At 40.6% G+C, this 24,953-nt stretch overlaps 1 protein-coding gene across 2 annotated transcripts in view; it reads right to left on the bottom strand.

The window, feature by feature from the left end:
- Positions 1-14,164: 14,164 nt before the first annotated feature.
- The window catches only part of mgat1b (alpha-1,3-mannosyl-glycoprotein 2-beta-N-acetylglucosaminyltransferase b), a 31,559-nt gene continuing 20,770 nt past the window's right edge, over positions 14,165-24,953 (bottom strand). For both annotated transcript variants that reach the window (XM_061908304.1, XM_061908305.1), the window contains exons 2-3: positions 22,799-24,823; positions 14,165-16,095 (exon numbers count right to left, since the gene is read on the bottom strand). In XM_061908304.1, the coding sequence (XP_061764288.1) occupies positions 15,394-16,095; positions 22,799-23,644 (1,548 nt within the window). In that variant the 5' untranslated portion in view covers positions 23,645-24,823 and the 3' untranslated portion in view covers positions 14,165-15,393. The remainder of the gene's footprint in view (positions 16,096-22,798; positions 24,824-24,953) is intronic.

Genomic DNA, 24,953 nt, shown 5'->3' with positions numbered 1-24,953 from the left:
GTACGTCGTCAAGATTGATGGGTCGGGCAGGGTCTCCCCTCGGAACCGGAGATTCCTGCGCAAGTTCCTTCCTGTCCACGATGAACTGCCCACCCCCCGATCCATTCATGACGACCTGGCAACCCATACTGGCATCCCGCCACCTGTTGCACTGCCTCTGCTGCCTGACCCCCTGAGTAGTTTGGCGTTACCTGCAAAGGTGTCGAAACCCCCTGTATCATCACGGCCCACCCTGCCACCTGCCCGGCCTCCCATGGACCCTTCCCAACTCACTGAGAGGTCCACCGCGCCTGCGACCCCAGATCGCAGTACCCCCGCCAGGCCGTCGCCTGCTCCTGCGGCCCCATCGACTGCCCCTCCCCAGTCGCCCGCTACACCATCAGCCGTGGGCCTGCGCCGGTCCACCAGGAAGCCCGGCGCGCCTACCTGGCATAAAGACTATGAGATGGGGTAACATTTAAGGGGTTTATGGGTGGTGAATTTTAGTTCTATGTTCCTCATCACCATTTGTTATGTTCTCATTAATGATTATCACATCATTTCTGCTTATTATTACTTTTCAGCCTTGGTTTACATATGTTAAAGGCTCAGAGGGAGATAGAGAATGTTGCACCACGGTACTATCATTGTGACACACACGCAAACAGGAAGTGGATGACGTGTTGAAGTTATGCCAGACGGCACTTAGGAATACGTTGAATACATGTTTTGTTATTGTATTTCACTGCTATAATTTATTAAAGCAACGTGAACAAATGGAAGATCGTTCTTATTTAACTTTAAAAGTGCATGTTGTGTTGTGTTTGTCATCATTCTCATGTTGGCAGTCTGCAATAAAGACCTGAAAGAAACAACCCTACGTTTCTTGCATTTGCCACATTGGTGACCCCGACAATGTTTCGTGCAGAAGAGGTGTCTTCATCGGCCATGTCGCCCCATCTCCAGCAACCTGTGACTCCAGCAACCTGCATGCTTCCGGAGTTCTGGCAGAGAGACCCGGCATCATGGTTCCAACACGTCGAGTTTCTTTTCAACTTGTGAGGGATAATCGGCGACGACTCCCGGTATCACTTGGTTGTGATATCACTCGGTCAAGCGACCACTCGCCGCGCGATGCAGCTTTTGCGAAACCCTCCACAGAGCGACAAGTACCTCGCCCACAAGAATCTCCTGCTTTGGAGGTTTACTCTGACTGACGCTGACAGGGCGGATAGACTTCTTTCCCTGCCGGGTCTGGGCGATAGCACCGCTGTGGATTTAATGGACAGTATGCTGTCGCTGCTGGGCTCCGAGGAGGCCAGGTTCATTTTCCCGCATCTTTTCTTGAGTCAGCTTCCACCTGCAGCCCGTGCGGTGCAAGCTAACTCCACTTCTTTGCCTACCGCGATTACCGGGGCTTTGCTGAAGAAACTGACTGGGGGCTGGTGGCTTCCAGACGGTTTGCCTTGCAGAGCGTGGAAGCGCCCCCGCTGCAGACAACGGAGAACGCGGACTCAGCAGTAGTGGCGGGAGTCGCTCCCCGGGAAAGGCGCGAAGCAAGCCAGTGCTTCTTCCATCAACGCTCGACGGTGTGTCCCTCCTTGCTCCTTCATGGCCCCGGGAAAACTCCAATGCCAGCGTTCAGTAGCGGCTGTGGGCGCTGGCGAAGCAGGCGAGCGGCTTTTCATCACTGACTCGTCGTAAGGAGACATTTCCTGGTGGACTCCTGTTCGCAAGTCAGCCTGCTACCTGCCACGGACGAGGACAAGGCGACAGGTGGCTGTGGGCCGCTGCTGAGTGCCGCCAACGGCTCATCAATCGACACTTTCGGTTCCAGGTTGGTGACTGTGTGCTTCAATGGACGCAATTTCCAGTGGGATTTTATCATTGCCGCCATCACGGTCCCCATTATTGGCGCGGAATTTCTGTGTGCTAATGGACTGCTTGTTGATATTGCAAACCGCCGATTGATTGATGCTGTATCTTTTTCAACTTTTACATGTAAGGCAGGGGGACTTTGACCGTTTACACACGCTAATTATTCGGTATCTGGTGATGTTTTTCAGCGTATGCTGGCGGATTTTCCATCATTAACCACTCCCGCTTTTTCCACCGCAGACACTAAACACGCTGTTGAACATTTCATTCCCACGGTGGGCCCGCCAGTTTTTGCATTCGCGTGCCGTCTTGACGTGGCTAAATCGACCATCGCTAAAGAGGAGTTTGCTACTATGGAGCGTTTAGGCATCGTTAGGTGTTCTAATAGCCCGCGGGCTTCGCCCTTGCACATGGTGCCTAAGTCAGACGGTTCCTGGCGCCCTTGTGGGGATTTTCGCCGCCTTAATAACAGCACAAAGCTACCCTATTCTACACATCCAGGACTTTTCGGCACGCCTGGCTGGTAATAACCCCGTTTGGGCTTTTTTATTTCCTGCGTATGCCCTTTGGCCTGAAGGAGGCAGCACAAACCTTTCAGAGATTAATGGACTCAGTGTTCCGCAGGCTCAATTTTGTGTTTATTTATCTTGACGATATTTTGGTGGCAAGTTCTTCAGCTGAGGAGCACCAGTCACACAGGTGTTTAAACGTCTTGACAAGCATGGCCTGATTGTCAATCCTTCTAAATGTCAGTTTGGGCTGTCGGAGATTGATTTTTGAGGTCACTGTATGTCGTCGCAGGGTGCGATTCCTTTGCCTTCGAAGGTGCAGGCGGTGGCGGATTTTCCTCGTCCCTCCACTGTCAAAGCTCTAGAGGAGTTTTTGGGCATGATTAATTTTTATAATCGGTTCCTTCCGTGCGCTGCCCACCTCCTGCAGCCTCTTTATGGTGCCCTACGTAACAAAAAGGCTAGCGATTCCCTCGAATGGACTCCCCAGCGGATCCAGGCTTTTCAGAGGGCTAAATGCACCCTCGCAGGGGCTGCTCTTATCACCCACCCTGTTTCCACGGTGCCTGTGGCTTTGACAACGGATGCGTCTGATGTCTCCGTGGGTCCTGTGGTTGAGCAGCGGGTGGCGAATGTGTGGCAGCCTATTGCGTTCTTCAGTCGCAAACTGCGAGATAATGAGCGGAAGTACAGCGTATTTGACCGAGAATTGTTAGCACTGTATCTCGCAACATGCCATTTTCGTTTTCTTTTGGAGGGTCGTCAGGGGTTTGTTGACCACAAACCCCTGACGTTTGCCATGTCAAATATCACGGAGCCTTGGTCAGCCCGTCAGCTGCGTCACTTGTCGTCCACCTCTGAGTTCACTACAGGCATTCAGCATGTGGCCGGTAAGGCCAACCCTGTGGCTGACTGTCTCTCACGCGTACTCGTGTGCCTAGTGCAGCTCGGTTTAAATTTTTCGGGAATGGCCGCTGACCACGCCCGACGACCTCGGCATCCGCGCACTTAAAGCTGAGGGTACGGCGCTTGTGCTCAAGGAGGTGGTGGTGCAGGATGGCGGTCCCGCCCTCCTTTGAGATGTGTCCACTGGCCGCCCTCGGCCTGTCGTCCCGGTAGACTGGCGCCGCCGGGTTTTTGACGCAATACATTCCCTGTCGCACTCTGGCGTTCAGGCTTCCGTCAAGTTGGTTGGTGCCAAGTTTGTTTGGGCTGGCCTTAGGAAGGATGTTAGGCAGTGGGCTGCCGCATGCGTGGCATGTCAGCGCGCCAAGGTCCACCGGCACACTAAGGCGGCCCTCTTCTACTGAGGAAACATCTCGAACTGTTACCGGGAGGGCATTCCAGAGTACTGGAGCCCGAATGGAAAACGCTCTTTAGCCCGCAGACTTTTTTTGGGCTCTGGGAATCACTAATAAGCCGAAGTCCTTTAAACGCAGATTTCTTGCCGGGACATATGGTACAATACTATCGACAAGATAGACTGGAGCCAGACCGTGTAGTATTTTATACGTAAGTAGTAAAACCTTAGTCACATCTTAAGTGCACAGGAAGCCAGTGCAGGTGAGCCAGTATTGGCGTAATATGATGAAACTTTCTTGTTCTTGTCAAAAGTCTAGCAGCCGCATTTTTTACCAACTGTAATCGTTTAATGCTAGACATGGGGAGACCCGAAAATAACACGTTACAGTAATCGAGACGAGACCTAACAAACGCATGGATAATGATCTCAGCGTCGTTAGTGGACAAAATGGAGCGAATTTTAGCGATATTACGGAGATGAAAGAAAGCCGTTTTAGTAACGCTTTTAATGTGTGACTCAAGCGAGAGAGTTGGGTCGAAGATAACACCCAGATTCTTTACCGAGTCACCTTGTTTAATTGTTTGGATGTCAAATGTTAAAGTTGTATTATTAAATAGAGGTCGGTGTGTAGCAGGACCGATAATCAGCATTTCCGTTTTTTTGGCGTTGAGTTGCAAAATGTAAGCGGACATCCATATTTTAATTTCATTAAGACACGCCTCCAGCTGACTTCAATCCAGCGTGTTGGTCAGCTTTAGGGGCATGTAGAGTTGGGTGTCATCAGCATAACAGTGAAAGCTAACACCGTATTTGCGTATGATGTCACATAGCGGCAGCATGTAGATGCTGAAGAGTGCAGGGCCAAGGACCGTACCCTGGGGAACTCCACACGTTACCTTAACGTAGTCCGAGGTCACATTGTTATGGGAGACACACTGCATCCTGTCAGTAAGATAAGAGTTAAACCAAGACAGGGCTAAGTCTGACATACCAATTCGTGTTTTGATACGCTCTAATAAAATATTATGATCGAGGGTATCGAAAGCAGCGATAAGATTGAGGAGCAGCAACATAGATCACGCATCAGAATCCATTGTTAGCAATAGATCATTAGTCATTTTTGCGAGGGCTGTCTCCAGAGAGTGATTTGCCCTGAAACCGGATTGAAAGGTTTCACATAGATTGTTAGATGCTAAGTGTTCATTTAGCTGCTCTGCAACAATTTTTTCGAGGATTTTCAAAAGAAAGGGAAGGTGAGACACCCGTCGGTAGTTTACCATGAGGTCAGGATCGAGGTTGGTCTTAAGGAGAGGATGAATAACCGGTACCGGGAATTCATCTTTGAAGCACTCTCCACAGTCTTAACAGTTCAAATTGGTGCAAAACCTTTAATGTCTATATTTGGAATCATTCCTGAAGGGATGGAGCTAACTGTGGGGGGTTTGATTGATTGATTGATACTTTTATTAGTAGATTGCACAGTACAGTACATATTCCGTACAATTGACCACTAAATGGTAACACCCGAATAAGTTTTTCAACTTGTTTAAGTCAGGGTCCACGTTAATCAATTCATGGTAATTCAATTCACAAAATAGTTGCCTTTACCCCCCTCCTCGCAGGCCGCCTGATACTGTTGAAGTGGAAGGAGGCTGTCCCACCTTCAGTATCCTGAGGGATGTGCTATCAAACCTGAAGCTGGAGAAAATAAGGTATCCATTACGGAGCACTGAAAACAAGTGTTTTAAAGTGTGGAGATCTTTTTTGATTTTTTTTAACCAATCCTTTACACAAGTGCAGAAATAGCCTTAGACATGACTGCCGACGTCTCAGGCCTTGTCATGCTGCTTCTACAGTGTGTTTCAGCTTTCAATTACTTTGTCTCAAGTGCTTTGTATTGAATATATTTTTTTTATTTTTACTCTGCGTACTTTTGTACTCTTACTTATGTTTTTGTTGTTTTTAAGTGACATTAGGGGTAGGGGATGAAGAGGGTTTGCAAGGTTTTGTTAATGTGAATGTGAAAATCAATAAAAATAACTATGAAAGTAAGTGCCCAACAGATTATTTTGTTCTCATGTTCTCAGGTTGGAGCGCCCTGTATTAGAAAAAGGTAAATTGTGACGTTTTGACGTCTGTTTTGACTCTGCAGTTTCACTACAGTAGAAAACAGGCTCGGAGCAGACATCTTGTCAGTGTAGCAGATAACTTAAGTTCCGTATTTCCTTAAATTGCCGCCGGGGCGCTAATTAATTTAAAACCTCTTCTCAGTCCTGCGCTTACCAAAGGCATGCGGTAAAAGTAAGCATGCGCTAATTATTTTAAAACCTCTTATCACTCCGGCACTTACCAAAGATATGCAGTAAACATTTGAGTGTGATGTAAGCTTGGACCTTACATCCTACTGAATAGCTCTTAATCTTCTTCCCTTTATGCCATTTCAAATTACCGGTATTGAAATCAGCCGCTCCCATTTTGAAAATGATGACAGGGGAAGTGTCACTCGTGACGTCTCGAGTTTGACCAGGCGGTAATACTAAGCATGCGCTAATTATTTTGGGAAGCGAGTTTGACCCTGCAGTAATTTAAGGTAGGCGCATACTCTATGCCCTGCGGCAATTCAAGGAAATAAGGTAAGTGTATAAAAGATCAAATAGAAGTGTTCTGCTGTCTATGGTTGCAATTAGCGCGATATTTATGTGAGCGTGTTTGTTTTGTAACGGAGTGCAGTAGGTTCGAGGTCCAGCACACGTCGTCATTCAATGAGGATATTATACATCCAGTTTGCACATTTCGATAGGAGAGGTATGTGGATTCATCTATTAGTGACATGTAATTTATTCAACTTTAATGAGCGATTAGTGTGTACGTGGTGCTTTTATTTAATGACAAATTAACACAATATCATAAAGACAATAATTTCACTCCTAACAATTGAAATGTTGCCAGTCATATTTGTAAAATGAGGATATTCTTTTTATTCATGCAAGCAAATAATAGCCTGTGATTAACCATAATTAATCACAGAATTGGAGTGTGATCAATCTGATTTAAAGTAACAATGACTTGACAGCCCTAATACACATATATACATGAACTCATAGATCTAAAACTTTTACTATACACACAAAAGACCTATTCCGCTCAAATATTGCTCACAAATACACCATTGAATGTGAGCATTGGCCCACCCAGGTCGGTTACTAAAACAAACTGCAGTCAGGTCGAGACCCTGATGAGGACAACGAGCATGCAGATTAGTTTACCTGAGACGAGGTTCTCACAGTTTGTGCAAAAATTATTTGACTATGCAAAACCAATTGTTGCAGCAGCTGTCCGGGTGCCTGGTCTCCGACGATGATAAAGGTGCACCTGCTGAATGTGGAGGTCCTGGGCTGGTGTGGTTACATGTGGTCTGCCATTGTGTGGCTGTTTGGATGAATTGCCACATTCTCTGAAACGCCTTTGGAGACAATTTATGGTAGAGAAATGAACATGTAATTCACAGGCAACAGCTCTGGTGGACATTCAGCAGTCAGCATGCCAACTGCACGCATCCTTAAATTTTACGACATCTGTGGCATTGTGCTGTGTGAAAAAATTGCACATTTCAGAGTGGCCTTTTATTGTGGGAGGCCAAAGGCACACCTGTGCAACAATCATGCCACACCTGTGAGGTGGGATGGATTTTCTTGGCAAAGGATAAATGCTCCCTAATACAGATTTAGCCAGATTTGTGAATAATCTTTGAGAAGAACAGGTCTTTTGGGCATTTAGTAAAAGTTTTACATCTTTGAGTTCCTCTCACGAAAAATGGGAGCAAAAACAAAAGTGTTGCATTTATGTTTTTGTTCAGTGTATATATTGTACATACACTTATGTATATGTTTATGTGTCCAAACTTTTTGACTCGGGGACAGCATAGGGTTAAAAAAAAGAATTGGCCGGGTGCCAAAAGCCGAATGCATGTAAATTGATTATATATATATATATATATATATATATATGTGTGTGTGTGTTCAGTGCTAGACTGCTTCATCCCAAGTGCAGGACTAATAGACTCAAAAACTCCTTTGTCCCACACGCCATTAGACTGTACAACTCCTCGCTTGGGCGGGGGGTACTAGGATGACAGGGGATGCAAAACAATAACAGTGCAATACGTTTTCATAACATGGTCACTACTGCCTACTTTGTCTTGTTATATTCTTATTTTATTGTTATATTTGTATTCCCATTTTTGCTTTTTAGTTTTTATTCTTATTGTAATATTTCTCTATTTTGTTTCCATTTAAACCCCCATTATTTACTTTTTACTTTTATTTAAATTGATCTCAACACTGTACACTGCTGCTGGAATTTTAATTTTGCTGAAGGAACTCTCCTGAAGGAATCAATAAAGTACTATCTATCTATCTATCTATATATATTAGGGCTGAGAATCTTTGGGTGTCCCACAATTCGATTCAATATCAATTCTTGGGGTCGCGATTCGATAATAAATTGATTTTTTCAATTCAACGCGATTCTTGATTCAAAAACGCAATTTTTCCGATTCAAAACGATTATTTATTCAATACATTGGATTTCAGCAGGATCTACCCCAGTCTGCTGACATGCTAGCAGAGTAGTAGATTTTTTTAAAAAGCTTTTATAATTTTAAAAGACAATGTTTTATGAACCGATTGCAATAATGTAAATTTGTTTTAACAATTAACAAAAAATATGACTTATTTGAAAACATTGGACACAGTGTGTTGTCAAGCTTATGAGATGTGATGCAAGTGTAAGCCACTGTGACATTATTGTTCTTTTTTTTTAAATTTTAATAAATGTGTAATGATAATGTCAATGAGGGATTTTTAATCACTGCTATGCCGAAATTATAACTAATATTGATACTGTTGTTGATAATATTCATTTTTGTTTCACTACTTTTGGTTTGTTCTGTGTCGTGTTTGTGTCTCCTCTCAATTGCTCTGTTTATTGCAGTTCTGAGTGTTGCTGGGTCAGGTTTGGTTTTGGAATTGGATTGCATCGTTATGGTACTGCTGTGTATTGGTTTGTTGGATTGATTAAAAAAACAAGAAAAAAAACAACGATTTAAAAAAAATTAAAATCGATTCTGAATCGCACAACGTGAGAATTGCGATTCGTATTTGAATCGATTTTTTCCCACACCTGTAATATATATACATATATATATATATATATATATATATATATATATATCTTAAATATGTATAATGTATTCAAGCCCTCCCGCTTATTCGTGGGGGGGCTGGTGCCTATCTCATCTACAATCGGGCGGAATCGCCACCTCATCGCAGAGTTTTTTAAAATTATTATCATTATTATTTGTGCTGTCCAAGAGTGATTTGTAATCACGTTTACGTAGATGTTTTTACACGTAATTTACTATCGCAGTGATTTTAGTGAACACATTACTGTCATACCACATTGAAGAGGCAAATTTGCCAAACATAAAAATGTAGTGCAAACTGCATTAAAGCATATTTTTGAGGGCAATCGCCTAAACGCTGCCTAGACACGCATACAAAAATACACACATTACGTTTTTGGTCACACAGCAGAGAGTTGATTGTGACGGAACAACAATCTTTTTAACCAAAATAAAAATTGTTTGCATTGATTTAAAGCAAGCTATAACAGACTGAACTACACAAAACTTACCATGAATTGATTAACGTGGACCCCGACTTAAACAAGTTGAAAAACGTGACTTAAACAAGTTGAAAAACGTATTGGGGTGTTACCATTTAGAGGTCAATTTTACAGAATATGTACTGTACTGTGCAATCTACTAATAAAAGTTTCAATTAATCAATCAATCAACTCCTTTCAACCCCCCCCCCCCCCCCCCCCCCCACACGCACACACAAACCCCACACGTCAGATCCTGACGACAACCCAATATGAAGTACAAACAATAAAACATTTAAAATTATGAATATGTGCAAGTTTGACATATCATGTTTACTTCCCAAAGAACTCTTTAAAGTTTTGTAATCAATCAGACGGATCAAGGCAAGCAGCTAAACTGCGACAAACATGGTTAAGTGTGGAGAGGGTGTTTTGAATATTACCCATCATGCACTGTACGGGATTTATTGATGTGTATTTTCAAATTATATATACAACAGTGGTGGGTCATCACGGCCAGCAAGGCATTCTCTGCTGGACTAACATAACCATAAACTATGATCATAATTAAAGAAATACTTTTTTTTATTTGATACCGAAAATTAATCATATTCTCTTCATGTACTATGCTCGTTCCAGTGCTGTTGTTTTTAATTGTAGTTTGTATCCAATCAAAATTCAGCAAACTTAGGTTGCAATGTTGTACCAAATCTGCCCAAGGACGCACGAAGTGGAGAATCAGCGCGAGATAACAGTTTTTATGCGCTTGGATTTTTGGCACTAATGTGACGCCATAAAGGACTTCGGAATCAACAACGCGGGCGTCCGTGAACTGTAGGTGATACAGTGATGGACAGTTGCGATTGCCAATCAGATCACACGTTGTTCTAGCCATAGACATCTTATAAGTACACTGCTGTGACGCGAGAAATTCGGCCGCCATCTTGAAGTGGTGATGGGGAGCAAAGATCTTCAATAGTACTGAAATCATAGCCGCGAGCAAACAAGAGTATGACCATAATAGAATTGCTTGTTGATTAAATTTAAAAGTCTCATACGTGAATAACAAAGTTATAATAAATGATGTAAAGATTGTAAAAGCCAACAGGGGTAAAAGTTAGGACCATAGTCCAGATTGTGTAGAGGGGTGATAATAATATGTTAGCTAACTAGACAATCAGATAGACAGTGGCTATACAGCAATATACAAGTCTAAATTTAGTCTAGCTTTCCAACCCAATTTTGTGTCAAATACTAACATTGTTGGATAAGAAAGAATTTGGTTTTATTCTGAATCCAGTGAAGCAGATTGGTGGGTTTAGCTGTTAAAAAGACTTTCAAGTGTTTGTATATTTTAATGTTTAAGTATTTGGCAGATGGTTTTATTCAAAGCGACATACATAAAAAAACAATCACTGTAAATATTATCATTTAAGGGAAGAATGTATATTGGCTATTTAATCCCTGTTGATATATGATAAATGCAATATTTTTCATCCATCCATCTTCTTCCGCTTATCTGAGGTCGGGTCGCGGGGGCTGCAGCCTAAGAAGGGAAACCCAGACGTCCCTCTCACCAACCACTTCGTCCAGCTCTTCCCAGGGGATCCCGAGGCATTCCCAGGCCAGCCGGGAGACCTATCTTCCCAACGTGTCCAGAGTCTTCCCCGAGGCCTCGTACCAGTTGGATGTGCCCTAAACACCTCTCTAGGGAGGCACTCAGGTGGCATCCTGACCAGATGCCCAAACCACCTCATCTGGCTCCTCTCTATGTGGGGGAGCAGCGGCCTTACTTCTCACCCTATCTCTAAGTGAGAGCCCCGCCACCTGGCGGAGGAAACTCATTTCGGCCGCTTGTACCCGTGATCTTGTCCTTTCGGTCATAACCCAAAGCTCATCGCCATAGGTGAGGATGAGAACGTAGATCGACCGGTAAATTGAGAGCTTTGCCTTCCGGCTCAGCTCAGCTCCTTCTTTACCACAACGGATCGATACAGCGTCCGCATTACGGAATACGCCGCACTGATCCACCTGTCGATCTCGCAATCCACTCTTCCCTCACCCATGACCAAGACTCCAAGGTACTTGAACTCCTCCACTTGGGGCAGGGTCTCCTCCCCAACCCGAAGATGGCACTCAATCCTTTTCCGGGCCAGAACCATGGACTCGGACTTGAAGGCGCTTCACACGCTTTAAGAAGGGGAACCGGAGGGTGTGTTCCAACTATCGTGGGATCACACTCCTCAGCATTCCTGGTAAGGTTTATTCAGGTGTACTGGAGAGGAGGCTACGCCGGATAGTCAAACCTCGGATTCAGGAGGAACAGTGTGGTTTTCATCCAGGTCGTGGACCTGTGGACCAGCTCTATACTCTCGGCAGGGTCCTTGAGGGTGCATTGGAGTTTGCCCAACCAGTCTACATGTGCTTTGTGGACTTGGAGAAGGCATTCGACTGTGTTCCTCGGGAAGACCTGTGGGGAGTGCTCAGAGAGTATCGGGTAACGAACTGGCTGATTGTGGCTGTTCGCTCCCTGTTTGATCAGTGTCAAGAGCTTGGTCCGCATTGCCGGCAGTAAGTCGGACACTATTCCAGTGAGGGTTGGACTCCGCCAAGGCTGTCCTTTATCACTGATTCTGTTCATAACTTTTATGGAGAGAATTTCTAGGCGTAGTCAAGGCGTTGTGGAATTCCGGTTTGGTGACCGAAGGATTAGGTCTGTATATATATATACACACATATATATGTACATATATATATATATATATATACACACACATATATATACATATATACGTATATGTATATACATATATGTATAGATATATATAAATATATATACACACACACACATATGTATATATATATATATGCACCCGCGACCCCAAAGGGAATAAGCGGTAAAAAATGGATGGATGGATATATATACACATTTACATATATACTGTATAAATATATTATATATATGTATATATACACACACACACACACACACACACACACACACACACACACACACACACACACAGTACAGGCCAAATGTTTGGACACACCTCATTCAACGAGTTTTCTTTATTTTCATGACTATTTACATTGTAGATTGTCACTGAAGGCATCAAAACTATGAATGAACACACGTGGAGTTACGTACTTAACAAAAAATGGTGAAATAACTGAAAACATGTAGCTAAGATAGGCACCACCGACCCCCGCAACCTCTAAGGGGAATAAGCTGTAGAAAAAGGATGGATGGATGTTTTATATTCTCGTTTCTTCAATATAGCCACCCTTTGCTCTGATTTCTGCTTTGCACACTCTTGGCAAAGCTCCAAGCTTTGCCAAGAGGTAGTCACCTGAAATAGTTTTCACTTTACAGGTGTCATAGTTTTGATGCCTTCAGTGACAATCGACAATGTAAACAGTCATGAAAATAAAGAAAACACATTGAAATGAGGTGCGTCCAAACTTTTCGCCTATACTGTTTATGGTACACACATGTATATATATACACAGACACACACACTCGATAGCAGCGCTCAGTTCAAGCAAACACTCAGCCTCGACAACTAAGCTGTACTCAGACTATAGACTTTAGACTTCTGCATACATTTACACAAGCACTATTGTCATCATGTGCGGATTTTTCTTGAACCATGTTTTTACAAAGCAGTACAGTTTGGTACTTGTGTAGTCTTAAGACTTATACTACCAATGTCAGCCAACGGGTTTACATAATAGGATTTATTATGGTGCAATGATGCTAGCTGCGATAAGAGCGTCAACAGACATGTGGACATCGTGCTGCAGCTGGATGTGTTTGGATTCTGTGTACATTAACATAAGCCAATTAAAATAAACTAAGTAAAAAAATAGAATAGAACAAGTGGAGTAAAATATGAATAGAATCATTTTTGGTTTATTTTACACATTAAGCATATTGATAATAATTACTGGTAATGCAAAATAATCTATGGTGAAGAAAGGGCCTTCTGTACAACTTTGTTTTGACTTAACCAAAATTCTATATATTTGCCATCAAAGTGTACCTCAACTATTCATTTTACAATTACAATGCTATAAAAGGTGCCAAATATTACAATTTGTTTCATCATATTTCTTCAATTAAACAAGTTAAAAAAGGTTTTAAGCTTCTGCCTCAAAATTGCAATGGAAATCCTGACGTGGCACATTTGTCCCATTAGTAAAACATAAGCAACTCAACAAATTTGCAGTTTTGATTACTTCGAATTGAATGAAATATTATAGAATATTTTTCAAAGTACATTGGTACCTCGCTATATTAGTGCCCAATTGAAGTACTTTTGAGAATCGAGCTGCCTCTCGGCTAATTGTCACACTTTGTTAAATTTCGGGTTATGAGTACCCGACTATAGTTGGCATAGCGAATGTCACGGTGAACCCCTGTATGATCCGACCCAAACATTAGCTAGCTAGCATTAGCTTATAGCGAGATATTGACAAAACTTTGCTTTTCCAACAACGGAAGAGAGAGAGTGTTAAGGACATTGGTGAGAAGAAATGGATATTCATTCAAGAAATCATCAAAAAACATGTGTGCCGAATCGGTGCAGCCATTGCAGCGCAGCCCAGTTAATCTGCACCATACAGAAGCAGTAGGATTCAATAACCCTAGCCAATGTTAAAATATCTAAATAGCAAACATGTATCCATGAAAATATAGAGAAGCTGCGGAGTGTGTGTTTTGACGGAGAAGCAGCTCTCAGGAGAAACCGTAGAAGTCCCCTCTTCAAGGTGTTTTCTTTCTAAAAGACATTTTACATGTTAAAATTGTGGTGTACTGAGGCAGCCAAGCACAGATTAAATTGATTTTAATTCATTTCAATGGGCAAAACAGTTATGCTATGCTAAGTTTTCCAAAGTTCAAGCTGCATCACACGACCACTTTCACTCGTTATGAAATACCACTGACCATAAAAACGTGGTGCATTAAAAAGTCCAGTGGCAAATATATGTTTTAAAAGGGGGGGAAAAAACAGTCATTCATGTATGTTAAGCATGTTGCTTAATGTTTCACAATTATCCAGCAACATTAGTGACACTGATCAGTTTTGTCTTTACAGTGTTGTAACTGTCTTTGACAGTGGCAATATTGGCATTTGAAGTATTGATGTGATGTACTGGTATTTGTAAAAATCCCAGCTAGATCAGGATTTAATATTCTGGATGGTACCAGGGCTCACTGAAGTGAATCGCTTAACGAAAACATGGCGTTAAAGTCATGACCAATTTTGGCTACTAAATTGTAATCTGGGGAAGGTAATACGGTTAGCACACTAATTCTGGACCTCTTTTTTGTACACAGGTATTAAACAAAATTATTCTTCATTTATGTGGTGTTACCTTGTGATATCTTGAGCTGCAAAGCTCTGTGAATAAAAGGTCAGCACAGTGATGTAAGATGATGGGTGACGAACAGGTGCTTTCCCTCTGATGATTGGATAATTATCTAATCATCATTTGAACTCATAAAATACACCAAATAATGTCAAGATAATGACTTGAGAGTTAAAAGGCTGTAGCTGGATTAGTTCTAAAGCTTTCATTAGCGGAATTTGGGAACTTGAATTTGATTCTTCAGTTTCAAATGTGCACGTCAAAAACTTCTGATTCTTGGCGTTCAGTTTATCATCAGACACTGAAACGTGACACTAAATCCAAATTGCTTTCTCTTGCTAAACATTATTGTCCAGTTAATTAAATGGAACGCAATAATACGCCAACCCAGATGGGACTGGAAAGCAAGGCACTTTGCCTCAAGTACTTTATGTAGTGTTCAAATGTGGAATTTTCCTTTCAGGAAAGTTTGATCTTTTTGAACTCTAAGGTGTCTTCTGTGCCCGCTGATCCTGAGTGAGCACTTAATTTGAACAACTTCTTGGCTTTCAGGCCAGCTCATTGTCACAGACCCACTGGAGTGCAGTCGTAATTACTCATTGAATCACTGTAGAGCTGTTTGGTCTCAAATGGGATGCTCGGAGTTGGATTCTTACTATAAACAATGTTTTTACCAAACAGTTTTAGTCAGCTCCAACTAACATTATATTGCGTCCAACCTTCTTCTGGTGCCAAGAAAACCCTTCGACCTCGGTAGAGAAAACGGACGACACCTCTATAGCCTGTCCGTGGGACTCCAGATTTTAAGTCATCCATTACCCCCAGATTTCGGGCAAGAACTTTAAAACTGTCCCTGCTTGAATACTTCACTCTGTAGGGGCCTGGTCCTCTTAAAAGTCCTCCATGTTGCAATTCCTCGATCTTCACCAGTGGGGCATTGTAAACCTCTTTGATAAACTTCTCATCATACTGTTCTTTAAGCAAATAAGACAAATCTTGTTTGGTAAAAGGCACAAATTCAGTGTTAAGTCTCACATAGCGAAGGTACTGGTCAAAGAATTGACCTAAACTGACACCTTTCCGGCCAAATGTGATAGTTCGTGAGATTTCTGGTCGAATGCAGGAACGGTCCTTGCGCTGCACTGGCTGACGCATCCAGTCGTCCCAGAAAGCAGAAGGCCATTTAGGTTCTAATTCATCCCACAACTCTTTAAGAAGCATCCAACCAAGACCGGGGAAAAAATCTGTCCTATGGAGAAGATGAGCTTTGGATGGATCCACCAAGGCGTCTCTGCCGTTATCATTCCAGGCAGATACACACCACAGGGATGGGTCCGCACGCAGGATTGGGTAAAGTGCTCTGAAGTACTCAAAGAAATCAGGAGCCACCTAAACATAAAAGGTAGACAGTAATGTTAAATTGCTGTTTTAAACGTGCTGCTTGAATGGTTCTACAGAGGTCCATTAGTAGTTGCTACAATACTCATGAGTAGCACACATTCTACATTTGTCAAGCAGCCATAAAATGTAGTACTGTCAAAGATGGAAGTCACTGAAATCTTTTCATGAGACAACACTACATAAATAAACTTTTTATAATGTAAAGTGGTCAGTGTGTAGCTTGTACAACTGTCAATGTACTGTGTACTGTCCATTAGTTCAAACAAGCATTAATGTCTAAATCACAGTAGCCATTATCCCTTCTTTGTGTTATATAGTCAGTGTCACAAGGTCTCAATTGGGAATGTGGAACAGATTCTCTTATTCGGATCACTGGAAGTTCAGTATTGCACTTCATTGCAAAAATACTGAGAATGTGTAAGAAAATATCTGTTGCTATAAACAAAGATGTTTTGGGTCTGATGTATTAAATTTTACAATATACTTATGGTTAAGGTCAAAAGTGATGTAACTCATTTGTTGTTAACAATAAATTATTTTTAATGATACTACTAATAATAAGTAGGGTTTGCCCATATCTAGTGTAAGCTGGCTATCGCTTGGATTCAAAATGATGTCATGTCCGGCCGGCTAATTGAATACGCGAGGTGGTCAAGCCAGCATCTGTTCTCAACAGGTACTCGGTGCCATTTAGCCTTTCTCGAAGAAAAATGCCCTATGCCTGCTTTGTTTTCGGCGGTACAAACCGTTAAATGGCAAAAAGGATAAACATTTCTATGACAAAAGAGTGCAATATTTTATGAAAAAATACAACAAATGTAACTTGCACTCCAGTACAAGGGAGCAAAGTTGAAGAATGCACAAGTTTTTCAGTAATCACTCTGTTAAAGGTTTGTTTGATATATTTTAACCCTTAATGTTTCCTAATGAAGCTTTCAACATGTACACAATGTTGATATCTATATTTATATTTTGATGAAGACGGAGAAAAACACGAATACTTGGAAAACGGCGAGTGCAACAGCAAGGGCAAGCAACGACAATGGCAGTAGTAACAAATTTAAATCATGAAATGGAACCCGACCTGAGCAAAAACAATGCGTATTATCCGGGAGAGTCTTGATAATGTCATTGACACAGCCACACACAAAAAAAGAAGTTGTAGACCTCCATGCTTTTCCAAGCTTTCATCTGTTTTGCCGTGGTGACGGATGTCTGGAGCACACGATACGCTTGGGAACTCTGACAGATCCGTTTAAAAAAAAAAAATAAAACTATGGGTATCTTTTCCATTGCATAGTTGGATTTTTGCTTCATATCTGCTTTTTGCAGGAATATATAGGCCCCTTGAGTACTCAGTGTGCGCTGCAACAGTCATCTTAGCTCGGTTGACCGTCACTAGTTTTCACTTCCGTAAATAAATTACTTCTCGGAATACAAGCAACTGTTCTCAGTTTGATTTTTAATACAAGTATGTATGATTTATGCTGATATAGTATTGGCACAATGTTGGTATTAGCCAATTTGAAAGGCTGCATTGTATTACAAGTGGACACTCCTATTTCTTAAAATTGCGTAATGATGTGTGTATAACAAGACTGATTATTTTTTTGTGCACCCAAATTAGATTTTTTAAAATCACAATTCAAAATTGTTTTAATAGATAAGGCTTTAGGTTAGTGACTCATTCATGGATGTTTTTGTGTCTTTATTACAAAAAGCTTAATTTTGACACTGAATATAATCTATACTAAATATGTCATTTTTTATTGCTACTATTGCACATTTTTAGTTTACTTTTTTACCCGCATTATCCTTTCCATCCTTTGTAACTGACCTACTGTGTGGAACAATTTCCCTGTTGGATCTCTGAGTCTAAGTAACTGATTTAAAAAAAAAATAATAATATTTTTTTTTACATCAAATATGACAATTTTAGTGAAAAAAGATTTTTAATTGCAAAAATTGCATGTTTAAAAATTCAGTGAAGAAAAAAATTGCTGCTTCAAAATGCAAAGCCCACTAAATTAAGCTGCATTTAAATATTCATGATGCCCAGGTAATTGCCTTTTTTATAAAGTTTTGTATGACCTGTGTCAGTGAATTCAAACTGGACACCTCATTGGCTGGTTCTGAGCAGGATCGATTACTTCAGTCTTAATTTATCGGAAATGGGTCATACGTTTTTTACTCTGAATTTTAAAACACTGAATTTTCCAGATATTAATTTTGCTACCATTATTTTTCACTGAAATTGTCAGCATAATTTGATGTAAAAAAAATTCAAACGCGAAAAATGTTATTTCATAAATTCAGTACCAAAAAAAGCTTTTGTAAAAAAGACACAAATTAACCACGATATTCATGGTAACGTAAATAGCCATCAATCAGATACAAACAACAACATATAGGTAAGCTTTCATCAGATATTCTGTTTTGAGGCCCTACAAAATCTGTAATAAAAAAAAGAAAAAGTTTTTCAATTCAAAATAAATATTTTAGAATTTATTTTAGCATTTACACTTATCTTACAAACTTAGATGTGTTTTTTGTCACACTGAATACAACATACGTAAAATAAATGCAAACATTGTTACATTTATTGATGCAGTACTGTACATCATTGGAAAATGTTAGCCAGTATTTTAAATAAAAGCCTAATAATTTACCATGAATTACCATACTTTCAAGACAACATTAAGCTACTAGCTAATATTAGCAGCATCACTGTATATTCAACACAGCTTGGTTATTTGTTTCAGACATGTTGGACAAGTTAAATTAGGGAAACTCATGTGGTTAAAATTGTACATTTCAACATATCTGAAAAGTAGTAGGAAGAGAAAAACCTATACAGATTCAATACCAACACTTGTCTATGTCTTTAAATGATAAATCATTAACGCCATAACGTTTTGTGTGACAGGGGTTTGGGGAAAAAATTCAATTACGTATTGGTGATTGTCAGTGAATGTTATGGATGTCAAAGAGCTTCACTTTCCTCACATTCTGTCATGTTACGGTCTTATTCCAAAATTTAATTTTTTTTTTTGTCCTCAAAATACAAACCCTGTTTCCATATGAGTTGGGAAATTGTGTTAGATGTAAATAAAAACAGAATACAATGATTTGCAAATCCTTTTCAACCCATATTCAATTGAATGCACTACAAAGACAAGATATTTGATGTACAAACATAAACTTCATTTTTTTTGCAAATAATAATCAACTTAGAATTTCATGGCTGCAACAAGTGCCAAAGTAGTTGGGAAAGGGCATGTTCACCACTGTGTTACATAACCTTTTCTCTTAACAACACTCAATAAATGTTTGGGAACTGAGGAAAGTGATTGTGGAAAGCTTTAAAAGTGGAATTCTTTCCCCTTCTTGTTTTATGTAGAGCAGGGGTGCCCATTACGTCGATCCCGAGCTACCAGTGAACTGCGGGGGGTGTGTCAGTCGATCTCCAGCCAGGCTTTTAAAAAAAATAGACCTAAAAATTAGTGATCATCAATCTTCACCAAGACGTCACTTAAATGACATTCACGGTACCGGAGGGTCTTGTGAGATGACGCTGGCTGCTGCAAGATCATTATGAAAATATGACCGAGAGGAAGGCGAGAAACACTTTTTATTTCAACAGACTCTCGCGCCGTACCTTCCGTCAAAACTCTAAAGGCCGACTGCACATTTCCTATCTTCACAATAAAAGCCCTGCTTCATGCTGCCTGCGCTAACTAAATACAGAGTCTCGGAAAACTGGTGTGCACAAGCGATCCCTCAGAAAGCTGGCGTGCACATCACTTGTGCACGCCAGCTTTCCGAGACTCTTATTTTGTTAGCGCAGGCAGCATGAAGCAGGGCTTTTATTGTGAAGATAGGAAATGTGCAGTCGGCCTTTAGAGTTTTGACGGAAGGGACGGTGCGAAAGTCTGTTGAAATAAAAAGTGTTTCTCGCCTTCCTCTCTGTCATTTTTTCATAATAATGAACTGGCAGCAGCCAGCGTCATCTCACAAGACTCTTGGGTGCCGTGAATTTCAATCAAGCAAGCTCCGGAATTTTCCGCCAATGTTTTTCTTGTAAAGTGTATGGAAGCTGGATGAATTAGATGCCAAAAACCAACCACTTTCATGTGCTATTGTACAGAAAGGACAACTTTTTTTCTCCTCCATTTGAAAATGTGGGCGTTATCATCATTACTGTCTGATTCCAATCAATGCAAGTAATCAGAATCAGGTAATACACCAACTTATATTCTTGTCTTTGTGAAAGAAAGACATCTATATGTGTTACACATGCTTGTATTATCATTAAACACATTTAACTTGTTTACAAAAATGTCTCTTTCATAAATAAATAAATATAAATGATATATATAATTGAGGTAGATCCCCTCGAGTTGGTCAATTAAAAAGTAGCTCGCCTGCAGAAAAAGTGTGGGCACCCCTGATGTAGAGCTTCAATTATTCAACAGTCCGGGGTCTCTGCTGTCGTATTTTACGCTTCATAATGCGCCACACATCTGGACTGCAGGCTGGCCAGGAAAGTACCCGCACCCTTTTTTTTTTACGAAGCCACGCTGTTGTAACACGTGCTGAATGTGGCTTGGCAGTGTCTTGCTGAAATAAACAGGGGCGTCCATGAAAAAGACAGCGCTTAGATGGCATCTTATGTTGTTCCAAAACCTGTATGTACCTTTCAGCATTAATGGTGCCTTCACATATATGTAAGTTACCCATGCCTTGGGCATTAATGCACCCCCATACCATCACAGATGCTGGCTTTTGAACTTTGCCTCGATAAAAGTCTGGATGGTTCGCTTCCCCCTTTGGTCCGGATGACACAATGTCGAATATTTTCAAAAACATTATGAAATGTGGATTTGCAAATCATTTTCAACCCATATTCAATTGAATAGACTACAAAGACAAGATATTTGATGTTCAAACTCATAATTATTTTTGCAAATAATAATTAGAATTTAATGGCTGCAACACGTGCCAAAGTAGTTGGGAAAGGGCATGTTCACCACTGTGTTGTATCACCTTTTCTTTTAACAACACTCAATAAACGCTTGTGGAAATGTGGACTCGTCAGACCACAGAATACTTTTACACTCTGCATCAGTCCATCCTGGATGATCACAGGCCCAGAGAAGCCGGCGCGTTTCTGGATGTTGTTGATAAAATGTTGAAATCCCTAAATATCTTGCAATTGCACTTTGAGAAACGTTGTTCTTAAACTGTTTGACTATTTGCTCAAACGGGTGTACCTCGCCCCATCCCTTCTTGTGAAAGGATGGGGCGATTGGGAAGCTGTTTTTATACCCAATCATGGCACCCACCTGTTCCCAATAAGCCTGCACACCTGTGGGATGTTCCAAATAAGTGTTTCATGAGAATTCCTCAACTTTATCAGTATTTATTACCACCTTTCCCAACTTATTTGTCACATGTTGCTGGCATCAAATTCTAAAAAGTTAATGATTATTTGCAAAAAAAATGTTTATCAGTTTGAATATTAAATAGGTTGTCTTTGTAGCATATTCAATTGAATATCAGTGGAAAAGGATTTGCAAATCATTGTATTGTGTTTATATTTACATCTAACACAATATCCCAACTCATATGGAAACAGGGTTTGTACTACAAAAAATACTTCATAATTGCAATGTGAAAAGTTTTTTTTAATTAGAAATTTTACTATAAGAAATCACATGTACATAATTATTCACAGCTCATATTTAATACTTGGTTGATGCACCTTTGACAACAATTACAGCCTCAAGTCTATGATGCGGTTGATGGGCAGTTTCGCCCTTTCTTCTTTTTTGGCGCTTTTCCAACTCCATCAGGTTGGATGGTGAAGGGTTGGTTTTCATCCAGGATGTTGCTGCATGCTAATTATCTTGGTCTAATCAGGGAGGTGACCAAGCACCTGATGGTCACTCAGAGCTACAGCATTCTTAAGTGCAGCAAACCAACAATTAGGCCTATATAGTAGAGTGGCCAGACAGAAGCCATTTTTTAAGTTAAAAAAAAAAGATTGTAAAGATAAACTAAACCTTTTGCATTGTCATTGTGGGTAGAAAAATGAATTTTTATTCCATTTTGGAACAAGGTTGTAACATAACATATGGAAAAAGTGAAGCGCTATGAATACTTTCCAAATAAACTGTAATATTGTAGAATCCGTCATAATCTCAGTTACTATTGTAGAGTTGTTGTTTTTTAGTTTAACTGCAGCAGGTCTATGCCTTTGTATTTGCAAAGTGGCCAGTTCAAACCCAAGTGTGCAAAAAACAACAACTCTGAAACTCATATTTTAGTTTAAAATACAGTGCCGTTTCAAATTACTTTTATGTGTCAGCCAGGTGAATTTTTTTTTTACAAATTTTATGACACAGCGGCTTGCTTTAAGAGTGTACTGTCTCCGTGAAGGTAAGTGAAAAGTTAAATTTTTGAAAGCGTGTGTGGGTGTTTGTGAGAAGGTACACAGATCTCTGAACGTTCCTTTTCTTCACGATGACAGCATTTTAGTAAAATTACAAATTGCAATCATACACTAGGTTTTTTTGACCAATTCTGTGATGCCCTATTCTATTCCGTTAATGCAGAAATCATAGGGCCCTACGTATACTATTTGGTATGATAATGTTGTTAGAAGAAGGCAGATGAAGGCAAAACTCACCTCTAAGTCGTCCTCCACTATAACCACAGTGGACTGGGAAAACGTGTTGAACACTTGGTTTAGTGCCCAGTGGTAATGTCTGGCAATTTTGTAGTAGCCCTGGAATTTTCTGTGCTCCGGCCGTACTCGGATGTCTGTGAGGTCTGGCTGGCTTATGTGTGTCAGCTGATTCCCATATGAACCAATTACACTCGCTGTTTCAGCATGGCCACAGTCCTGGCTGACAATAATGGGGTAGAGTTCTGGAGAAGGACGGTACTGAATAAGTCTGTCAAGACTTCGTTTTACTGTAACTCTGTCACAAGCAATAACTAAGATAGGAATGATAACTTCTGGGCTTGCAAGAGAAGTTGTAAATCCGTTTCCAAGGCTGACTGCCTTTAATACATTCGACTGGTGATGAGAATCTGGGATTACTGAAGTAAAAGGCTTCGTAAGAGTTTGTTCCTTGGTATCCACTTTCTCTTTCACAGGAATCAGAGTCTTTGGTGGCTGGTGAATAGTTTCCAATTGGACTTGTTCACTAACATCCATTTTTCTTTTTCCAACATCGTTCCACTTAGACCAGGCAAATCTGTGACTTTCAATCTGCTTTAGCAGCTTTTTCTGGGTCTCAAGCTGAATTTCCACTTCCTCTGCCAGGCGGAATACCTCCCCTGCTAGGTTGCCTCGGCTTCCTTTCCCTCCAATTATACCCCATTCCTCATTTCCTCCTGGTTCAGCACCACCACCTTCACCAAGGCGGCCAATGGGAGGGCGACCCCAAAGGTAAAGAAGCAGCAAAGCATTCCACGCAACAAACAGAAAAGCACCACATAGTATAAGGGAACCTTTCTTTCGAACCATGGCCCAAGGACACAAATGAGTAAGTTGAAGATAGGGATGCAATGATAAACTGTAATATTGATAAACTGCGTTAAAACGGCAGGCGGTTAGTATCACTGTTTTAATTTAAAAAAATATAATAAAACCGTACTGATAGCCACACTCTGAAAAACTCATGGACTCACTAGCTAGCTCGAATGCTAACATGAACAAAAAATACATTGTTTTTCCCTATTTTTTTGTAAGGGGCGCCGGAAGTTAGCAGACCCGTCAGCGATCCTGTTCTGTCTCCCTGTAATGTTTGTCTGCTCTTGAATGGGATTGTGCTGAAAATGTTAACTTCCCTTAAGGGATTATTAAAGTATTTCTGATTGTGATTGTGATTCTGATTAAAAAAAACGACATACCCCAATCTAAAAATGGTATAAACACGTTGTTGTCTGAGAAACTAAGCTATTCAACTGTGCACATAAAACAAAAAGGCTAAGCTCTTTTAGCACAGCTATTGATCTATAGTTGGGGGAATATGGCGCAGAGATATCTACAACAGGAAGTGAACTTGTGTGATGTCACATAAATCGGAAGTGAAGCCCACAACATCCGTTTTGCCTGTATCAATGAAAACATTCAAAAACTTTTAAAATAAAACTGAAGATAAACATATTTAACCGCTGAAATCAAACAATATGGCTCTTGAGAAGCCAGGATAATATTTAATGTTTTGTCTGCCAAAAAGATTATATTTTGTATCTGTCTATTTTATTTTAAATTATTTAAATTGGTTAAAAGATTTCAGTGTGTTAAAAAAGTACTTTTTAAACACATTTAACAATACTGTGATAATAATAACCGAGATAATTTTGGTCACAATAACCATGATAAGACATTTTCGTATCATTACATCCCTAGTTGAGGAACATGATAAAGATAGGGACCAGGTTCGAGCGCCAGACAAAGAATCATCAGTCCCAGGTGTAAAAAGCTTGGTTGCAGGAAGTTGACGGAGTTGACTTGGTCACACCATACCAGATTTGTTGACGAGGATGCCCACAGGTAAAGTGGACTCTCTTTAATGTACACAAGAGTACAGTCGAATGCATCAAGTCTATGAAATGATGTACAAAAAAGGGAAGGGGGACAAATTGGGTCACTTTGGATGAGGGGATGTGACCTATTGAATGTTATCCCTTGGCCATCATCCTGGAAACAGACACAAAAAAAAAAAAAAAAGATCAGTATAATAATTGCTGTTAATGGGCCCTTGTAATAATGACAATTTAACTTTCTTGTAGTGGCTAGACATTGATCAAAAAATTGATAATTACAATAG

Source organism: Nerophis ophidion, linkage group LG08, assembly GCF_033978795.1.
Source record: "Nerophis ophidion isolate RoL-2023_Sa linkage group LG08, RoL_Noph_v1.0, whole genome shotgun sequence".
In the NCBI taxonomy this organism is placed as follows: Eukaryota; Metazoa; Chordata; class Actinopteri; order Syngnathiformes; family Syngnathidae; genus Nerophis; species Nerophis ophidion.
Note: the sequence above shows the minus strand (reverse complement) of the source record. Positions and strands in the feature narration are given on the sequence as shown.